Source organism: Anas platyrhynchos, chromosome 1 (genome assembly GCF_047663525.1).
Source record: "Anas platyrhynchos isolate ZD024472 breed Pekin duck chromosome 1, IASCAAS_PekinDuck_T2T, whole genome shotgun sequence".
In the NCBI taxonomy this organism is placed as follows: Eukaryota; Metazoa; Chordata; class Aves; order Anseriformes; family Anatidae; genus Anas; species Anas platyrhynchos.
In genome coordinates, this window is record NC_092587.1 from 9,661,815 (window position 1) to 9,677,991 (window position 16,177).

Sequence of the window (16,177 nt, forward strand, 5' to 3'; positions counted from 1 at the left end):
GAAAGAGAAAATCCTATTTTGTATGTTTCATTGAAAGAATTGTTCATGTGTTCTGGGACAGTCATGCTGCAATATCGGAAGATAAAAGAATTCCCCTTGAACAAGGACCCTAGGTTTCATCATTTTAAGTTAGCAGATTTAGTTCCTATTTATCTGTTTTATCTCAGCTGAAGTCTTTAAACATTGCTTCAAACACCCTCTCCTAGTCTCTTCCATTGACATTTCTGACAGTTCAAATTTTGAGACCTAGAAAGATATAGGAGGTATAATCAGGGACAAGAACGAGCTATTTGGATTAAATTTCATGGTTTGTGAAAGGCAAGCCAGGCTAATTGAACTGACTGTATTTTCCAGCTTTAAACAATTTTAAACTATAAAAAATTTGAAAGCTTGGACTATGTTTGTCCATTAGGATAAGCACAATTTAGAGTTCATTACGAATGTTTTTTCTGACTTACAAAAAAACATTGAAGCAAGCAGTGCAAAATCAGTTCCTATTGCAGTTCCTATTGCAGTGCACACTGTGTATTTCTGCGATCAGTTGATTTACATTCACCAGCAACAAGAAGTTTTTCTCAAATCTCTGCAAATTCAAGCTATACTTTTCTGGATTTTTTATGTCTTACATCAACAACTGGTGAATCAGATTTATCATCTTTCATTTCTTTTGAAAATGAAAGTTACATTAACTTTATTCAAGCAGTCTTAGAATGAATGATGGTGATATGTGTATATATATATATGTAGATTGTGACCAGTTAAGTTACAAGGAAAGGTAGCACAGAACCAGAAAAAATACCTATCTTCTTTGCATTGAGGGATTATATAAATCATAGAACTATTGTGAATGCGTATATGTGACTATACTGTATGTATGTAGCCACATCAAGAGTTAAATCCTCATAACTCCAGTTTTAATACTGAGGTTGCTTGTAACTTTATCAAATTTGAACTTCTTCAATCAAAGACTTTAAGTCAAGTTTTGCAGGTTTTTGTTTGTTTGCTTGCTTCTTGTTTTTGATGATCAGTTACGTAACAGAAGTGCTATGGGGGAGGCATTGGAAACTACCCTGAGGAAGAAAAAGACATGTAACGCTCCCCCCACAGCCCCCACCCCCTGCCCCCAATTCAAACAGAAAGCTTAAAAAACTGAAACTTCCAAAGTTTCCAAAGTGAGGAAATGCCAAGCCAAACTTGCTCATTCTAGATTCTTTCTGCACCTCCATCCTCATGCAGGAGAGTTTAGTTTGTAATCAGTTTTCCTGCAGAGTAACTCTGCCTCCCTCAGGTCACAGACTAGATACACAACTGGCAATCTGCTGAATAACATTTCTTTAAAACTGTAGTAGTAGCAGAAATTTTAGTGGAAGTTCTAGGAATTTAATCATACATATATATATATATATATATATATATTTTTTTTTTTTTTTTTTTTCTCCAGCAACAACTCTATATTGGATCTGAGTCAGTCATAGCACAAGTGAAGTTCCACCAGTGTGACATGTACGGCACAGCCTGTGCTGACTGCTGCCTAGCTCGAGATCCTTACTGTGCTTGGGATGGCATCTCCTGCTCCCGGTACTATCCCACAGGAATGCAGGCAAAGAGGTGAGAACTGCTTATTTTTGTGAAATCTGTTTTGCAAAATAGCTTAATAAAAGTTCCTAATGCAGTATAAATTACTTCATATCTCCCCTTCATACAAGTGAGTGAGAAGATATATTAGCTGATAAGTTATTAGTGAGCTTTAGGGAACAGCTAAGGACCTGAATTAACAGAATGGCATAAATTGCAATACCAAGAATATTTTATGAATGAAGAAAACTGTCTACTTAGTCATTATTTAAACAAACCCCAATTTTGCCCTTTTATTTTGCCTGGTGGGCAGAGAAAATATGTTTGTTTCATTCCTTAAATTGTCAAGGACCTATTTTGTTAGTATTTGTACAGAAAAGGTATCACACAGCAAAACTATACTATAGAATACTATATAGAATACTATAGAATTTCAGAGGAGGAAGGAAGAAGGAAGGATGGAAGGCAGGAAGAGAGAGAACAAGAGAGAGAGAGAAAGACAGAGAGAAATGAAGGAAGGAAGGAAGGAAGGAAGGAAGGAAGGAGGGAAGGAAGGAAGGAAGGAAGGAAGGAAGGAAGGAAGGAAGGAAGGAAGGAAGGAAGGAAGGAAGGAAGGAAGGAAGGAAGGAAGGAAGGAAGGAAGGAAGGAAGGAAGGAAAAGGAAGGAAGAGAAAGAGAAGGACAACTCTGTTAATAGCCATTCATCTCCACCAGATAAAACAAAACTAGGATATCTGCAAAAGCTACAGACTTTATAAAGTGACTTTATAAAAACATGTTGATCTGCAGGCCAGTTCAAACCACTTTATGCTTTAACTCTCATTGGACAGACTTCTCTCCATGCCCAGTCACTTATGGATTCTGGCCTTCATTCTTTGTGCAGTAATTTCTCATATATCTATCTTCTTTCCTGCCCTCTCAACTCCAGGTTCTCCAACTTAGGTCAATAGATACCTGACCAGACATATAAAACATGTACATTTTAATCCAGACATTTTCACAGGACCTGGTCTGCTCTGCAACTAGAGTGAGTCACTCAGATCCTTAGCCAGCAAAACTCTGGTTATGACTAAGTCAAGCCCTTTCTGTGGCATTTTTACAAGTACTGTTTCTGATAATTTATGTTTAGATATACTACACCTACATTGACGCCAGGCTTCAGAATTAATTGAATAACTTCTGGAGACAGTTTTGAAAACCAGTGCAGATTGTTCAATCAAAACAAACTATCCCCAAATTGATTTTTTTTTTTTTTTTTTTTTTTTTTTTTGTGGAAAACTAGGAAGGTTCTTTTCTTTTATTTTTTTTTTCCTAAATATCTTATCTTCCCATGAACCTGGATACACTCAAACAAAATCACTGCTATCCAGACAAAACAGACATTTCTGTGGCTTTTGTAAAAGATAATGAATGCAGGAATTGTTGGGTAGCATAGCTTTTGGGTAGGGAACATAAAAAATCCAAAATAAGAAACAGAGCTAATGACCGCATATTTTAAAATCTCTTGGAGTTTTTACACTGAGATATAAGCTAAACCAAATAGGAAATTCACACCACTTTTACAAGCAGGATTGCATAGTCTTCTCATGTCTCTTGCAAGCAGACTTATGGAAGGAAGTGCGCTCTGGTTGCCTGCTCAATGTGAGAATTATTCTCAATGTGAGAATGAGAGTTATCATAATTTTAATGAGTATTGGTTACTCATCTAATGATTTAAATGCCCTTTGGGGAAGAGAGTAGGGGGTAAACATTTCCCTACCAGCCTGCTAGGCCTGCATCCACATTTATGCTGTTCTGTTGCAGACTGTTTACTGTCTATGAAAAGATAAAAGAAACTCGCTCAGTCCTTTACTCAGTTGCACATTTTTAGCATATTTCTCACCTAAGACAATTTCCAGAGTAGCAGCCCTTAAGTTCCCTGACACATGCATTTATCCAGGGTTGAGTGATATGGGGCAGCACCCCAGGCACCTTTCTGTGCTTTACCTCCGGAATTTTCAGCAGGGCAATCTCTAAAAGAAGAAAATACTGCTGTTATCACCCTTCTGTTCTTAAGATAAGAGCTGCAGTATTAGAGAAGGGATTTGCACTCTACTGAATGTTCTCAAGGCCTGTAAAACTTGTTTTACATTTAAGAGTTTGGGGAGTTAGCAAGAACTTACAATACTGAGAGGGATGTATAGTATCTGTTTTGTTCGCTTTAGCTCATACCTAAAGCTCAGAACGTTTTAAAAGTTATGAGCTTACATTAACTGTGCAATAAATGGTGAAGCAAGGAGAGCTACTCAGGACACACATATGGAAGTTGTTTTAATTTACCTCCTGCTGGGTTCCAGGTGGAGAGCACTTCTGGAAAGGCATGTCAATAAATGATGTGGAGTTTTCTAATAGCAAGCAACGCTGAGCAGGTGATAACCCTGCCGTGGCTGCCCTGTGCTCCAGACATATTAATGCCCCACCCAAGAGCAGACACTTCTTGATTTGGCTTGGCCTTGTCTTAGAGCTCCAGACTTTTGCACAAGCTGTGCAGGGTCGTACAATTAACATTAGGACCAGAGGCATTAGAGTGCGCCTGTTCTCCCTGTTCCTGGCAGCCATACCTCCATGGGGCCTCACAGAGCAATGACCTTCATACTGCAGCACACTTATGCTGGCTTTAACTGTCAGCAGAAATGTGGCCTTTATACTGTACATTTAGGTGTGCTTCTGAATTGTATGGGTAGCCCTGTTAGTGCAGTAAGAGTACTGTCAAGAGCTCTTTTAATTCCAGTTCTGCTGCTGAAGAGTTGAACTAAAGCAGGGATGCACAATGTATATTGCTTCCTTTGATTAAAATGCTGACTGCTTTAGAGCCTAATGCCCAAAAGGTATAACAAGCATTTAGAGAAACAAGTAATATAAAAACTGTAAACTGTAAGCACAGTTATGAAGGATATAGATAGAGCTGCAGCACAAATTCAAACAAACAAACAAACAAAAAAAAAACTTTTTGCTTGACAGCTGGTACTGTTTTAAATTTGAAAGCCTATATTTTAATTCCTTGCAAATTCATAACCTGTTTAATTAATTAAATATAGGATTTATTTAGGGAAACGTAAACTGAGCCAAAAATTCCATATCATAATGCTGGCAGCATAGCATATTATAATGTCGTGGTAGTTACAGGTGTATGGCTCCTGCATACTGCAAATACATTAGATGTCAGAAGGAAATTATTTTGCATTCAACTTTGAAGTATGCTTGCAAAAGCAGAGAGATTCAGGACCTAAAGAACTGTTTTAGTTCACTATTACCTCAGTAATCTAGTTTAGACAAGTTCAATTTTTATCCAAACAAGCACTAAATTCCACAGATGAGGTTCTTCACTGTGCCACCTCAATGTCTAGGCTGAAAAAACACTGGAGTCACTTTAAAATACCTTTCAGCTGGTAACCCTTTATTACTCTGCTAACCATAGGAAGCTGACAGTTGCCATCCTGCCCTCTCTCCCTCTCCAGCCTTTCTTCACCACCCACTCCACTAGCAAACACACAAGCATGCTTCATCTCTCTTGGTTAGCAAGAGAGCTCCAAACAGGCTTTTTTTTTTTCCCCAAAATTTACTTTTTTTCTCTCTGTGTACTGAGCCCACTTGTACACAGCACCTTGTGGGAAGAAGATAAAATCCTAAGCATTCCTCCTCAGTCCCCATGTTACTGCTGAATGGTGTTTCATGGCACCAATCATGCTTGCAGGCAGAATAATATTTTAACAGTTTGCTTAAGTTTCTACTTAAGTTATATGCTGGCATTTGAATGAAATGCTTTGCAGAATAGAATCCAGGTGCTAACTCAAACATCACTCAGTTGTAACATTTGGTTTTGCAAAAGAAAACTCAGTCTACTGGTTTATTTATTCAAACTGCAATGATGCGTTTTCTCTGTGAACCATTTTGACTTTGCCTCATCTATCCCTACAAAATAATGAAGAAACATGAAGATAATGGTGATAAGGATGATAACTATATTGTTGTCCTATAAATCATCTTTTCCAAAGTCCTGAAGACACAGAGTTACAGACTGAAATCTAAATTCATGAACTTATGGATTACAAAAGACACCTCTGTGTACTTAGTACATTTGTTAGTCACTGAAAATTATTCTTTATAGTTGAGTGTTGTCTGGTAGCTTATTATTCATGGAATTCTGTATGAAATGATTACAAAGAAAAAAAAAAGATAACTAATACCAGGATTATATCAATATTTCTGAAATACATTTACCTCCCAGCATCTCTCTCTCTTTCAGCACCTCTTCTCATTTTTTTCTACTCTTCAAAAAGTAGCAAGTGAAGGCACAGATAAATGTCTCCACACTCACAATATCAAAAATCCATCCAACAAGTAATTATTTTTTCTTGAATCATTCCAACGACTGGAGAAATATTATGTCTTACAGGACTATGATATTTTAGCACTATGACAGTAGTACTGAAGGGTACTTGGTATACATATATTGCTAACTTTTCTGTTCCTACCAGATAGGGTTGCCCCACAGCAGCGGAGTTTGTTTGTTTGTTTGTTTGTTTGTTTGTTTGTTCCTTTTAAGGTTAATGTCTGTAGTATTTATGTGTATTTGTGCAAGAAAATGTCTCTTCTGAATAACCTGTACACACAAATATGTAAAGCTGTTGGCAGCATTATTTAACATTGACACTTTGCAAAGTTATCAGTAGCCATGGCTACTACATTAAAATGAGAACTCCCAGGACATGGTAAAGCCTTGTTACTATCTCAGAATCTCATCTTTCATTCAGAAAGATGCAATTATTTTTAGCATTTCTGTCCAGTAGTCCCCATGTAGTCCCCACCAAATTTGCAGATTCCACTGAAACAACAATGGCAAAACATTATCTCTGCTGCTCTGATTATCAGTAAAAGCTAAAGCTGTTCTGTTGGTCCTCCAGTACCATTACACCAAAAGTCTATTTGTGTGACAGGACTCAGAAAATAATCCCCACCTACTACCTATGGCAGTAGATTGCAAACAACTTCTTATTTCCAATCAGAATCTCAGTGCAACTTGTACCCATTGTACCTCGTCTTTTCTATGTGGCTCCTTCTAAAGAGAGAGTCTCCATCTTGTAGCTATGCTTTAAATATTGGAATTGCTCTTTATGTAAATTCAGGAAATGTATCCTTGGTATAACTAAATTTTGGATTGTTAGAAATACTACATCTGGCCTGATACCTCATTCCAATTTCTTTTCCCTAGTAAGCAATCTTAATTTTATTTATCAGGACATTCAGGAAACAAAATTTTGATAAAAAGTACAATTCTTCTGGGAATACACTGTACAATTATGCTTCTTATTATTCTTTTGTATTAAAAAATATAAAATAAATAAATATATATATTTAAAAAAGGAAATTTTCCATGGTTTCAAGAGTGAGAGAACTCAAAGTCAGGCTAAAAATCTGTTTGCCACTTCCTAACATGGAATGTTCCCCAGTTGGTTCAGAAGATCTTGTTTTAGTATTTATAGTGTTAGTATAGTTACACATAAACTGCACATAGTTATGACCATTTCTAATTAAAATCTACATGATTTTTTTCAGACATGATCACCAATAGGTTGAACTGAGAAAAAATACCAATGCATGAATGAGTATTTCTCTCAACAACGCTAAATTTTTAGGACCCAATTAGGACTCCAGTATAACGCTAGTAATCTGTAACCTAAACACATTTTCTCAAACAGTTCTGTTTTTCCCCTCCAGACGTTTCCGCAGACAAGATGTTCGACATGGAAATGCAGCTCAGCAGTGCTTTGGCCAGCAATTCATTGGTAATCTACTCACACATTTACACATTGCTACCAAATGCCTGGAACAGAAAAAAAAAAAAAATGCCAATAGTATGGGCGAGACCACGATCTCTCCTGAGATTTTTTACTGGCATATTCCTATAATAAACTATAAAAGTTATGGAGATAAGCCCATATCATCCAAGTCTAAGCAATTACTTTGTTTCAATGGCAGGACAGGTGCATCCCCATAGAGTGTGTGCAGTCTTGCAGTCCTGTTGTTGACATTAGGGATGTGGGTAATGAATCTCATGAGTGCCTTCTGACCCCTGGGCAAAGGCTTCCAATGGTAATACATAAGGGAAGATGGGGCAGGGCTGTGTCTAATGCTGTTGTCCAAATCTTGGAAAATGTTGATTTCAGACACTGGTATTGGAATGGCAAAACAGACAGAAGCTGAGACGATGGGAAAATTTACTTAGCAGCTTTTACCAGGCATCACTTTTCAGTAACTATCTGGTTGGATGTAGATTAAATTTCACTCTTAAAAGTAAATGTAACTTGAAGACAGAGTATTGTCAGAAACAAAGTGGCAGACATTTTTAAAACCTTTATTTTCACACCAGGAGAAGTTCTGGAGAAGACTGAGGAGCGATTGGTTTATGGAATAGAGTACAACAGCACCCTATTGGAGTGCACACCTCGGACCTTACAAGCAAAAGTAATCTGGCTTGTCCAGCGAGCCCATGAAACTAAGAAGGAAGAGGTAATTATTGTTATGTCCTAATCTTTTAATTAAAAGATCCCATGGTTAAGAATATTATGTCTTCACTGAAAGGCCTGCCATCAGTTGCTGAAATGTGCATGGGCATAAGGGAAAATCATTGTTCATCTGAATCATTATGATCCACCGAATTAATAGAATTTCATCTGGTGTCTAAGTTCAGCATCTTGAAATTGAATAACTACACAGATGTTCTAGAGGTAGCTAAACTTGACTGAATGTCTCAGAACAAAAGGGAATCCACCACTTCTCTTGGCATGTTATTACAGAGGTGAAAAGTATACATATTACTCCCAGTGTTAGTCTTGCTTAATGTCTATTAATTCTGGCTGCCTCAGCCATTACATCACAGAGACATCTGAAAATGAGTGTTCCTGGTTCTCTGCCACCAACATGCATTGTGGTATTATAAAAGTACTTAATGAGTGTTGCCATATTTAATTCCCTGGTACCTATCTGATACATGTCAGTTTAGCTATCCCCACTTAGTATGTGTAAGCACTTAGGGAGGAAAGACACACTACCAAAGGATATGGTTGGTTTCCTTACTGCCTAGTGGCTAGGCTCTGCTGCAAACTCCAGCTCAGCCATAGACATACACAGATGTAAGTGTTGAGTCTGAGGAGTGGGATTCATCTAATATTGAATATGGACATTTACAATAAAGATAGCTAAGTGGGAGCTGGTCCCTGTAGGCTGCTTTGAGGTCAGAATAGCTGTTGTTGCAGTTATAGCCAGCAGTATCATCTCATGCCAAGCTAAACAGCTTCATTTGGTCAAGTAAAAAATGACTAGGTAAATCACTGAAAGCAAAAGAAAATGAGGATGCCACACACAGCAGTAGAAACATAAAATTAAGCAGGATGGATGCCATCCCTACTCTCCGTAAAACATATTTCTTCCTGAAGCTTTGTCCAAGTCCTAGACCCTCAGAGGGACCTTCACATTTGGTATTTCCTAATGCATTTTACTGGGAGATCCCAACTTATTATTCATGATCATTCTTACAGTAGAATTGTTCTTTCACAAAAGGCAGTGAATTTTGAGGATTTTTACTGTGTTGGGCAGGAGGATGTCCTCATATATCCCATTAGACCCAGCACCTCAATTACTGAACACCAGAAGCACAAACTCAAACAGACTCTAACCTTCCAGTACATCTTTATACTACTAGGATGAATGTATTTTAATGTTTCCCCGTAATAGTTATTCTGTTTTACATGAATAATTCTATAGTCATTAGAAAAAGGTAATCCCAAGCAGAGAGAAGCACTTCTCTTCTAAATAATATTTAGCATTTTACTGCTTAAGTAGAAAAATGGGGCTTCCATTATTCTGCTGAGCTTTTCTGCTGGCTAAATCAGACAGCTCAGTGCTCCCTGCATGCTAGCATCTCTAAAAGCTTCATATTTAATAACCTAGTTCTCGGAAGCTGCAGGGGGAATTCCAACACGAAACTCAGGACTGAGGTTTCAAGATCACAGTTAGATATAAACACAGGTGCTGCTTCAAAAACATTCGTAAGTGAGCATTCACGGGGACAATTATTGAAGGTCAGCTGGCAAATGCCCACTTTTTTTCCATCCTGTACTTATCTGCATGTTTCAACCTAACTTCCCTCTGTGATTTAGCCACAAATGACTAGATCATGCTGGGAAAACAGGAAACTATCTGCTCTATTGTCTGTTCTACCACGTTTGCCAGATTCTTAAGATTGCTTTCCTTTCACAGCATAACCTCTTCTTTACTTCAAGTATTTATTTACTTACAAACTGTGAATTAAAGGATCTTAGAACCTTAATCTTCCTCCACAAATTTAATATTATATTCCTGAAAGTACTTTTCAAAAATAATCACACTGACTTTCTGCAATAGTGAACTCTCATCTATGCTGTATTACTGCATCAATCTGTTTTTCAGGTGAAGACAGATGACAGAATAATCAAAATGGATCTTGGTCTGTTATTCCTGAAGTTGCATCGCCTAGATGCAGGGATCTATTTTTGTCAGACAGTGGAACACAGCATCGTTCACACTGTAAGGAAAATCACCCTGGAAATAGTTGAGGAAGAACGTGTAGAAGAAATGTTCAGTAAAGATTATGAGGAGGAGACACCTCACAAAATGCCATGCCCAGTGCAGAGCAACATACCTCAAGCATCAAAACCATGGTACAAGGAATTTCTTCAACTGATAGGTTACAGCAACTTCCAGAGGGTGGAGGAATACTGTGAGAAAGTCTGGTGTACAGATAAGAGGAGAAAAAAGCTGAAAATGTCTCCATCCAAATGGAAATATGCCAACCCTCAGGAGAAGAAGACAAGGATCAGGCCAGAACATTACCGACTGCCCAGGAACATAGCTGACTCTTGATGAACAAAATCCACCTGCTGTTTCTGGGCAAAATTTTATTTGAACTTAAGTAAGAGTGAGAAATCAGTCTTGGTTTTGGTAATTGAAACAGGTTTATATATATAAAATATCAGGACTGAAAACAAAAATGCTATGCTAAGTTATACTGTACACTCATGATGACTGTTTAGAAGAATTTTACACAAAATCTTCTTAACTATCTGTTTCTAAGTAGGTCAATGCAATCAGAGTTGTGCATTAAGGAGGACGTGACAATCTTCAGACTTTGAGTGCTAGAATCACTTTCCTGTGTGGACCATGCTTGCTCTGTATATTGTTGCATATGATGGCATATTTAAGCAAATTCAAATAGCTAAGGATTCACAAGTGGATGAAAAATATAACATATCGTTTCTTGGTTTCACAAGTATATCATGCTTCTGAAAGCAGCACGTCTTAAGATCTTTCATTTTGATTGTGACCTGTCTGAATTTATCACTGAGAAAAGTGAGATGTGTTAATATGGTGTCCTGCTATTTCTAAAGATAATGAAGGGAAAACCTATTTACTTCCCAGCAGTATTTGTCTCATCAGTCATTTATGAAGTGCAGTGTACTGTCACAGCTAAATAATATTTCCTAGTAACTTAATGTAAGTCAAATGCATGTTCAGAACACAAACAGAATGAAATTCTTCAACACTTTCATATAAAATGTTGGAATAATGGTATGGATAGAAAACAATTCTATCTTGTCTCTAGTAATGGGTATTTCCTTAATAACGACAAGAATTAAGAGAGTGCCCTCTTGTGGCAAAACAAAGCAAATCTGATATCATATGTTTTCTCAAGAAATGTGTATAGCTAAGTATTACCAAGACCCACAGCTGGGTTGTTTTCAGCACACACGTCTAGTCACTATGTGCTAAACACACAATAAATAGAAGGTAGAGTTGGAAGTCAGTTATGCTGGACAGACAATATTTTAAGTAATGCTTTATGTTGTTAATGTGCTTTGGAGGTAAGATGCAGTAATGAAAAGTTAGGAAGTAGATTGAAACAAGAATAGCATTATATAGATGTGTTTCTATAGTTTCACAGTCTGATCCAGATAAATCTTTTCCTGATATGTACTCTCTGGTTAAAAGAGCTGTTTTGCTGCTCTTGTGCATGATATCAGGAGTGGAGATGAAAGAAGTAAATAACTTCTAATCGAGGGCTTTCAATACTTTTTTTTTTCTTTTTCTTTGAGTACAAGAAATCAGATTCAGGAAATGCAGAAAGCATTTTCCAAGCAGTTTACTACTTGGAAAACCTGATATTACAAAATGAGCTGGAAATAAATAATAATAATAATAATTATAATGATAAAAAGATAGGGAAGTTATAAACACAAGTGGGTCATAAATGAGCTAACTCCTCAAATAAGAACATGATGCCAGTAAAGTAACTAGCCAAGCTGATAGTAGATTTTGATGCTGCCAAGAAAATATACAAGGAATTAACCAACCACAAAGAATTTAATGTCCAGCTTCAATGTCTAATCAGGAAACAGAATTTGGAATTAATGGGAATTAACATCCTGGAGAACAGAGATTTGCTAGGTTTGCTATGCTAACAAACCTAGCAATGGATGCTGAAGGAATGTTCTCCAAATAGACTGGATCTTACAGATGGATCAGGAAGCTTTGCCGTGCTCCTCTGGGAGAAGAGACTGTTCCCAGGTTTGAAATGAGCCTGTGTGCACACTGTCAGCAACTGGAGTACAAGAAAAACCAGGTTTGACACTGTGTCCATGGAAGAGCAGATTCAACCCTTCCATTAGTCAGTTATGTTAAGGAAAACTTTGCACTTCATTTAGCTAGAATGCCTGTCTGAGAGATGGGAATGGACACTGTTCACAGCCTTGCATGAATTTTTATGTTTGCTACCTTTGATCTGATATGGGAGACTGGATAAAATCACTCTTCTGTGACAGTTTAATAGAACTTAGCTGCAGTTAGAATTGTCTGTTTGTTTACAGATACATGAAAAGAACTAGCACTGAAGGTTGTAGCAGAGAGAACATGTAGAATAAGAATCCCTAATTTATACCTCTGTTCAATTCACCCTGGAATCCCTGTCTGGAAAACTGCTAAAACATCACTGAAATACTCTTTTGATAAATTATGGAGTCCACTTCTTTTTCAACAGTAATAGGAGTTATATATTGCTTTTTTTTCAGATTCATTTGTTATCATCTAGTGCCAAATGTACCATTAATGGATTATGAGAAAAGAATGACAGCATCTCATCCTGATGGAACAAATGTAACTTTATGTCTCGTTCTCTGAGATTTCAGGTAGAAATCATGTGATATGCAAATCAGGATTCCTGATTTAATATGAGTGTGTATTTTTAGCACCCCATCCCTTTAGGGGTTACATGTAGAGAATTCCATTAAAGTTTTATTAAAATAATAAATTCCTAACTCACACCTTGCAACTTCCATTGTTGCAATGACTGAGAATTTGTAACTACAGTGTCTTGTTCAGAATGCTACAACATCTATGGAAGAAGACAAAGACTGAAAATAATGTATTTTGGAAGGCTACGCACAAATGTGCTCGTACACTTACAATGTTATTTAAAATGCTTCTTTGTATATATGGGGGGCATTGTCTACTTCTTTTCATTATGAGTTTGATGTATTTTGTATGTGCATGAAGTGGTCAAACTATAAATATAAATAAGAATTATATTTGGCTGACATCATCTGTATTATTTCTCATAATTTAATTTGACCAGACAATGTGATCCTGTGCAGATCACTAGTCACACAGTGCTATTTGCAGATGCACTTTGCCATGCATTTTATGAGCAGGTCTTAGAAGAATGTTAGTATATGGTTGCCAGTTGGGAAACTGTGGCACAGGGTGATCTACAAGTAGTAGATCTAGTGCAAGTGGTCTATATGGCTTGTCTTTCATCAGGCAGCAGGGTGGAGAGTTAAAATAACTCTCACTAAGACATTATTTATTCTTTGCTCTTGCTTCTGTGTTGTAAATGAGATTATTGTCACCTTGTACAAATTACTATGATCTCAGACTCTGTTGGGGCAAGATTGTCAAGAGAGTGCTAGCCTGCAGTGAAATTCCTGCCTTGTATGTATCTAAACAGGGCTTTAAGGTCTACAAAATGTGGTCCCATCCAGGTCCCTGAAAAGCAGAGTTAACAGTCAGTCATATTACAGGAAGTGCTTGAATTAACATAACTGACATATAGTTAGGCAGTTTTTCTTTTTTTCCTTCTAAGAAATAAAATAAAATAAAATAAAATAAAATAAAATAAAATAAAATAAAATAAAATAAAATAAAATAAAATAAAATAAAATAAACAAACAATTGTTTTCTTCCTCCCTCCTCTTCCTCCCCCCACAAACAGCAGTCAAACAGTTTCCATTTTAAAAAGTCCATTAATCCCCTTAGTCTATCTTGAAGCAGTAAAGCTGGAGTTATTAATGCAACTTTATATCTCTGGGACCAGAAGGTACAAATGCCTTTGAAAGATGCACTGTCCAGATAAGAAGCACCGAAAGTGAGCTTTTCTACATTTGTAACCTAGCAGGATGTCTGCAATGCCTATCAGTCCCAGAATCCTGTTCAGTTCACCAAATTACTGTTTTAAAGGAGAATTCATGTCCAGTTAACATGAGTATTTATCACAAATGAAACCATGATTGACATGCCTAGTCTTGGGTGACACTTTCTCTGAAAGTAATGAGTGACTTTTTTTTTTTTAAATAATTTAACTGACTAGCACTATAGATGGGAAAAAAAGCAGAGCTAGCAATGTCAAGTAAGGCTACTAGGTGTTATAAATTAATAAACATTTTACAATTTCTGAACAAATTTGACAAACATCAACCTAATCCATCACCATAATCCCATTCATCAAGACAACTTTGATGATTCATCTTATCAACAATGGAATAAGACATGACTCTCATGCAATGTTGAACCAGGAAATATATTGTTAAGTCTTTGTGCTCATAATTTGCTGAATTGTGAAGCACTATGTAGAAGTGCAGGATTTAACATTGTTGAAAAGAATTGGAGCCTGGAAGCCCTGGCTGCCTGATTCTTATATTTTCTGAGATTCTGACACATATCTAGAAAGAAAAGATTTAACTGAAGGAAGAGAATGATCAGTGGAGATTTCAGGGAGTCAAAGATACATTTCAGAATATCTGCTGGTTAAACAGCTACTGCACATAATCTGTTTCAGTAGACTTTCCCAATTGCAACACCTGGCAAATTCCAGTGAAAAAAAAACACTTTACATGCAATGCTGGCTAATTCAAGTGCAGAATTTCATGGCTTTGAGAGTGTTTTTGCACATATTTTTTTTTTTTTTTTAAAAAAAAAGCATTTGAATAAGTACAGTCTAAGATTATATTTAATGTGGGTGCATTTGTGTGTGTTATGAACCCTGAGAATGTCTCTAGTCAGTTTTGAGAGCTATTTGAAATTCAACATATCCTGCAAAATCTGACATATATGCTGACTTCCATGCTGACTTTTTTTCACTAGCTCTGAAGAATCACACTCACCCAATGCCCTCAACATGAATTTCAAACATATCTGTACTCATAATTATGTCACATAAATAATAATAATAATAACAACAACAACAGTAAACAGCTGCAACAGCTGTAATTCACTGTCTTCTCCTTTACCCAATAATGGGATGAAATTTGCAGAGCAATGGGCATAATTAATGCACCATGATCATTTTCGACATTTTAATTTGCTAGATGTATTAAAAGATGTTATTAATAATCAGAATTTGAAGAATGTACTCTGGACCTTGTCAAAATCAGGTAATTGAAATATTCAACCTTAGTTTTAATGCAGGCCTACAGATCATTAGGATTTAATTTAATAGATTTTTCTTCTACTTAAATATGCTACTTAACACATTATTATTTTGCAATCACATGCACACACACAAAAAAGATCATTTTTAGTGCTTTTAATATTCAAAGAAATATTGAAGTATTGGCTAATTCAGTTTCACAACAGCCACCAGAGGAATGGAATAACTATTAATTATTAATCATTATAAAATCATTAATATAGTAAAACATTATTATATAATATTATATATTATTCATATATTATACATTAATATATTATAATGTTATAATATTTATTTTAGCATCCCTTACTCTTGTTCACAGGAACAAGAAGCCACACAAAGCTCCCCTATGAAACAATGCCATATCATGCTGCAGCAATATATGGCATAGAGCCAGGTGAGTGGGCAAGTTAAAACACCACATCACGATGCCACATGGACACCCCAGCCTTTGCTCCAAAAGTGGTGTGTGCCAGCAGTGTAAGGGTTGTGTTTGTTCTAATCAACGTATTTTCCAGGCAGCTTCAGTTTACACAAGCATGTGGTAATAGAGACTTTTAGGTTCCAACCTATTTGCTCCTTTTTCAATGTGTTTGTTGGGATGAGATGATTTGTCAGATTAACTCCACCAGGTTGCTTTAAAATAATCAAAAAGACCATTTCAAGATATTTTTTATCTCAAAGTAAATATTCCACAGCATCAGTATAGCTGAAAATATGGTAACTGCTTCTGAGCAATCTTGTTTTAGAAAGCTAGCAAATAAAGACAGCATGGTGGATGAAGTT

General features: G+C 36.5%; 1 protein-coding gene across 2 annotated transcripts in view; it reads left to right on the forward strand.

Annotated features, from left to right (window-relative positions):
• SEMA3E (semaphorin 3E) overlaps positions 1–13,232 on the forward strand; it is a 153,485-nt gene extending 140,253 nt beyond the window's left edge. For both annotated transcript variants that reach the window (XM_005015471.6, XM_005015472.6), the window contains 4 exons: positions 1,442–1,608; positions 7,333–7,400; positions 7,985–8,124; positions 10,063–13,232. In XM_005015471.6, coding sequence (XP_005015528.1) covers positions 1,442–1,608; positions 7,333–7,400; positions 7,985–8,124; positions 10,063–10,515 — 828 coding nt within the window. In that variant the 3' untranslated portion in view covers positions 10,516–13,232. The remainder of the gene's footprint in view (positions 1–1,441; positions 1,609–7,332; positions 7,401–7,984; positions 8,125–10,062) is intronic.
• Positions 13,233–16,177: the final 2,945 nt, after the last annotated feature.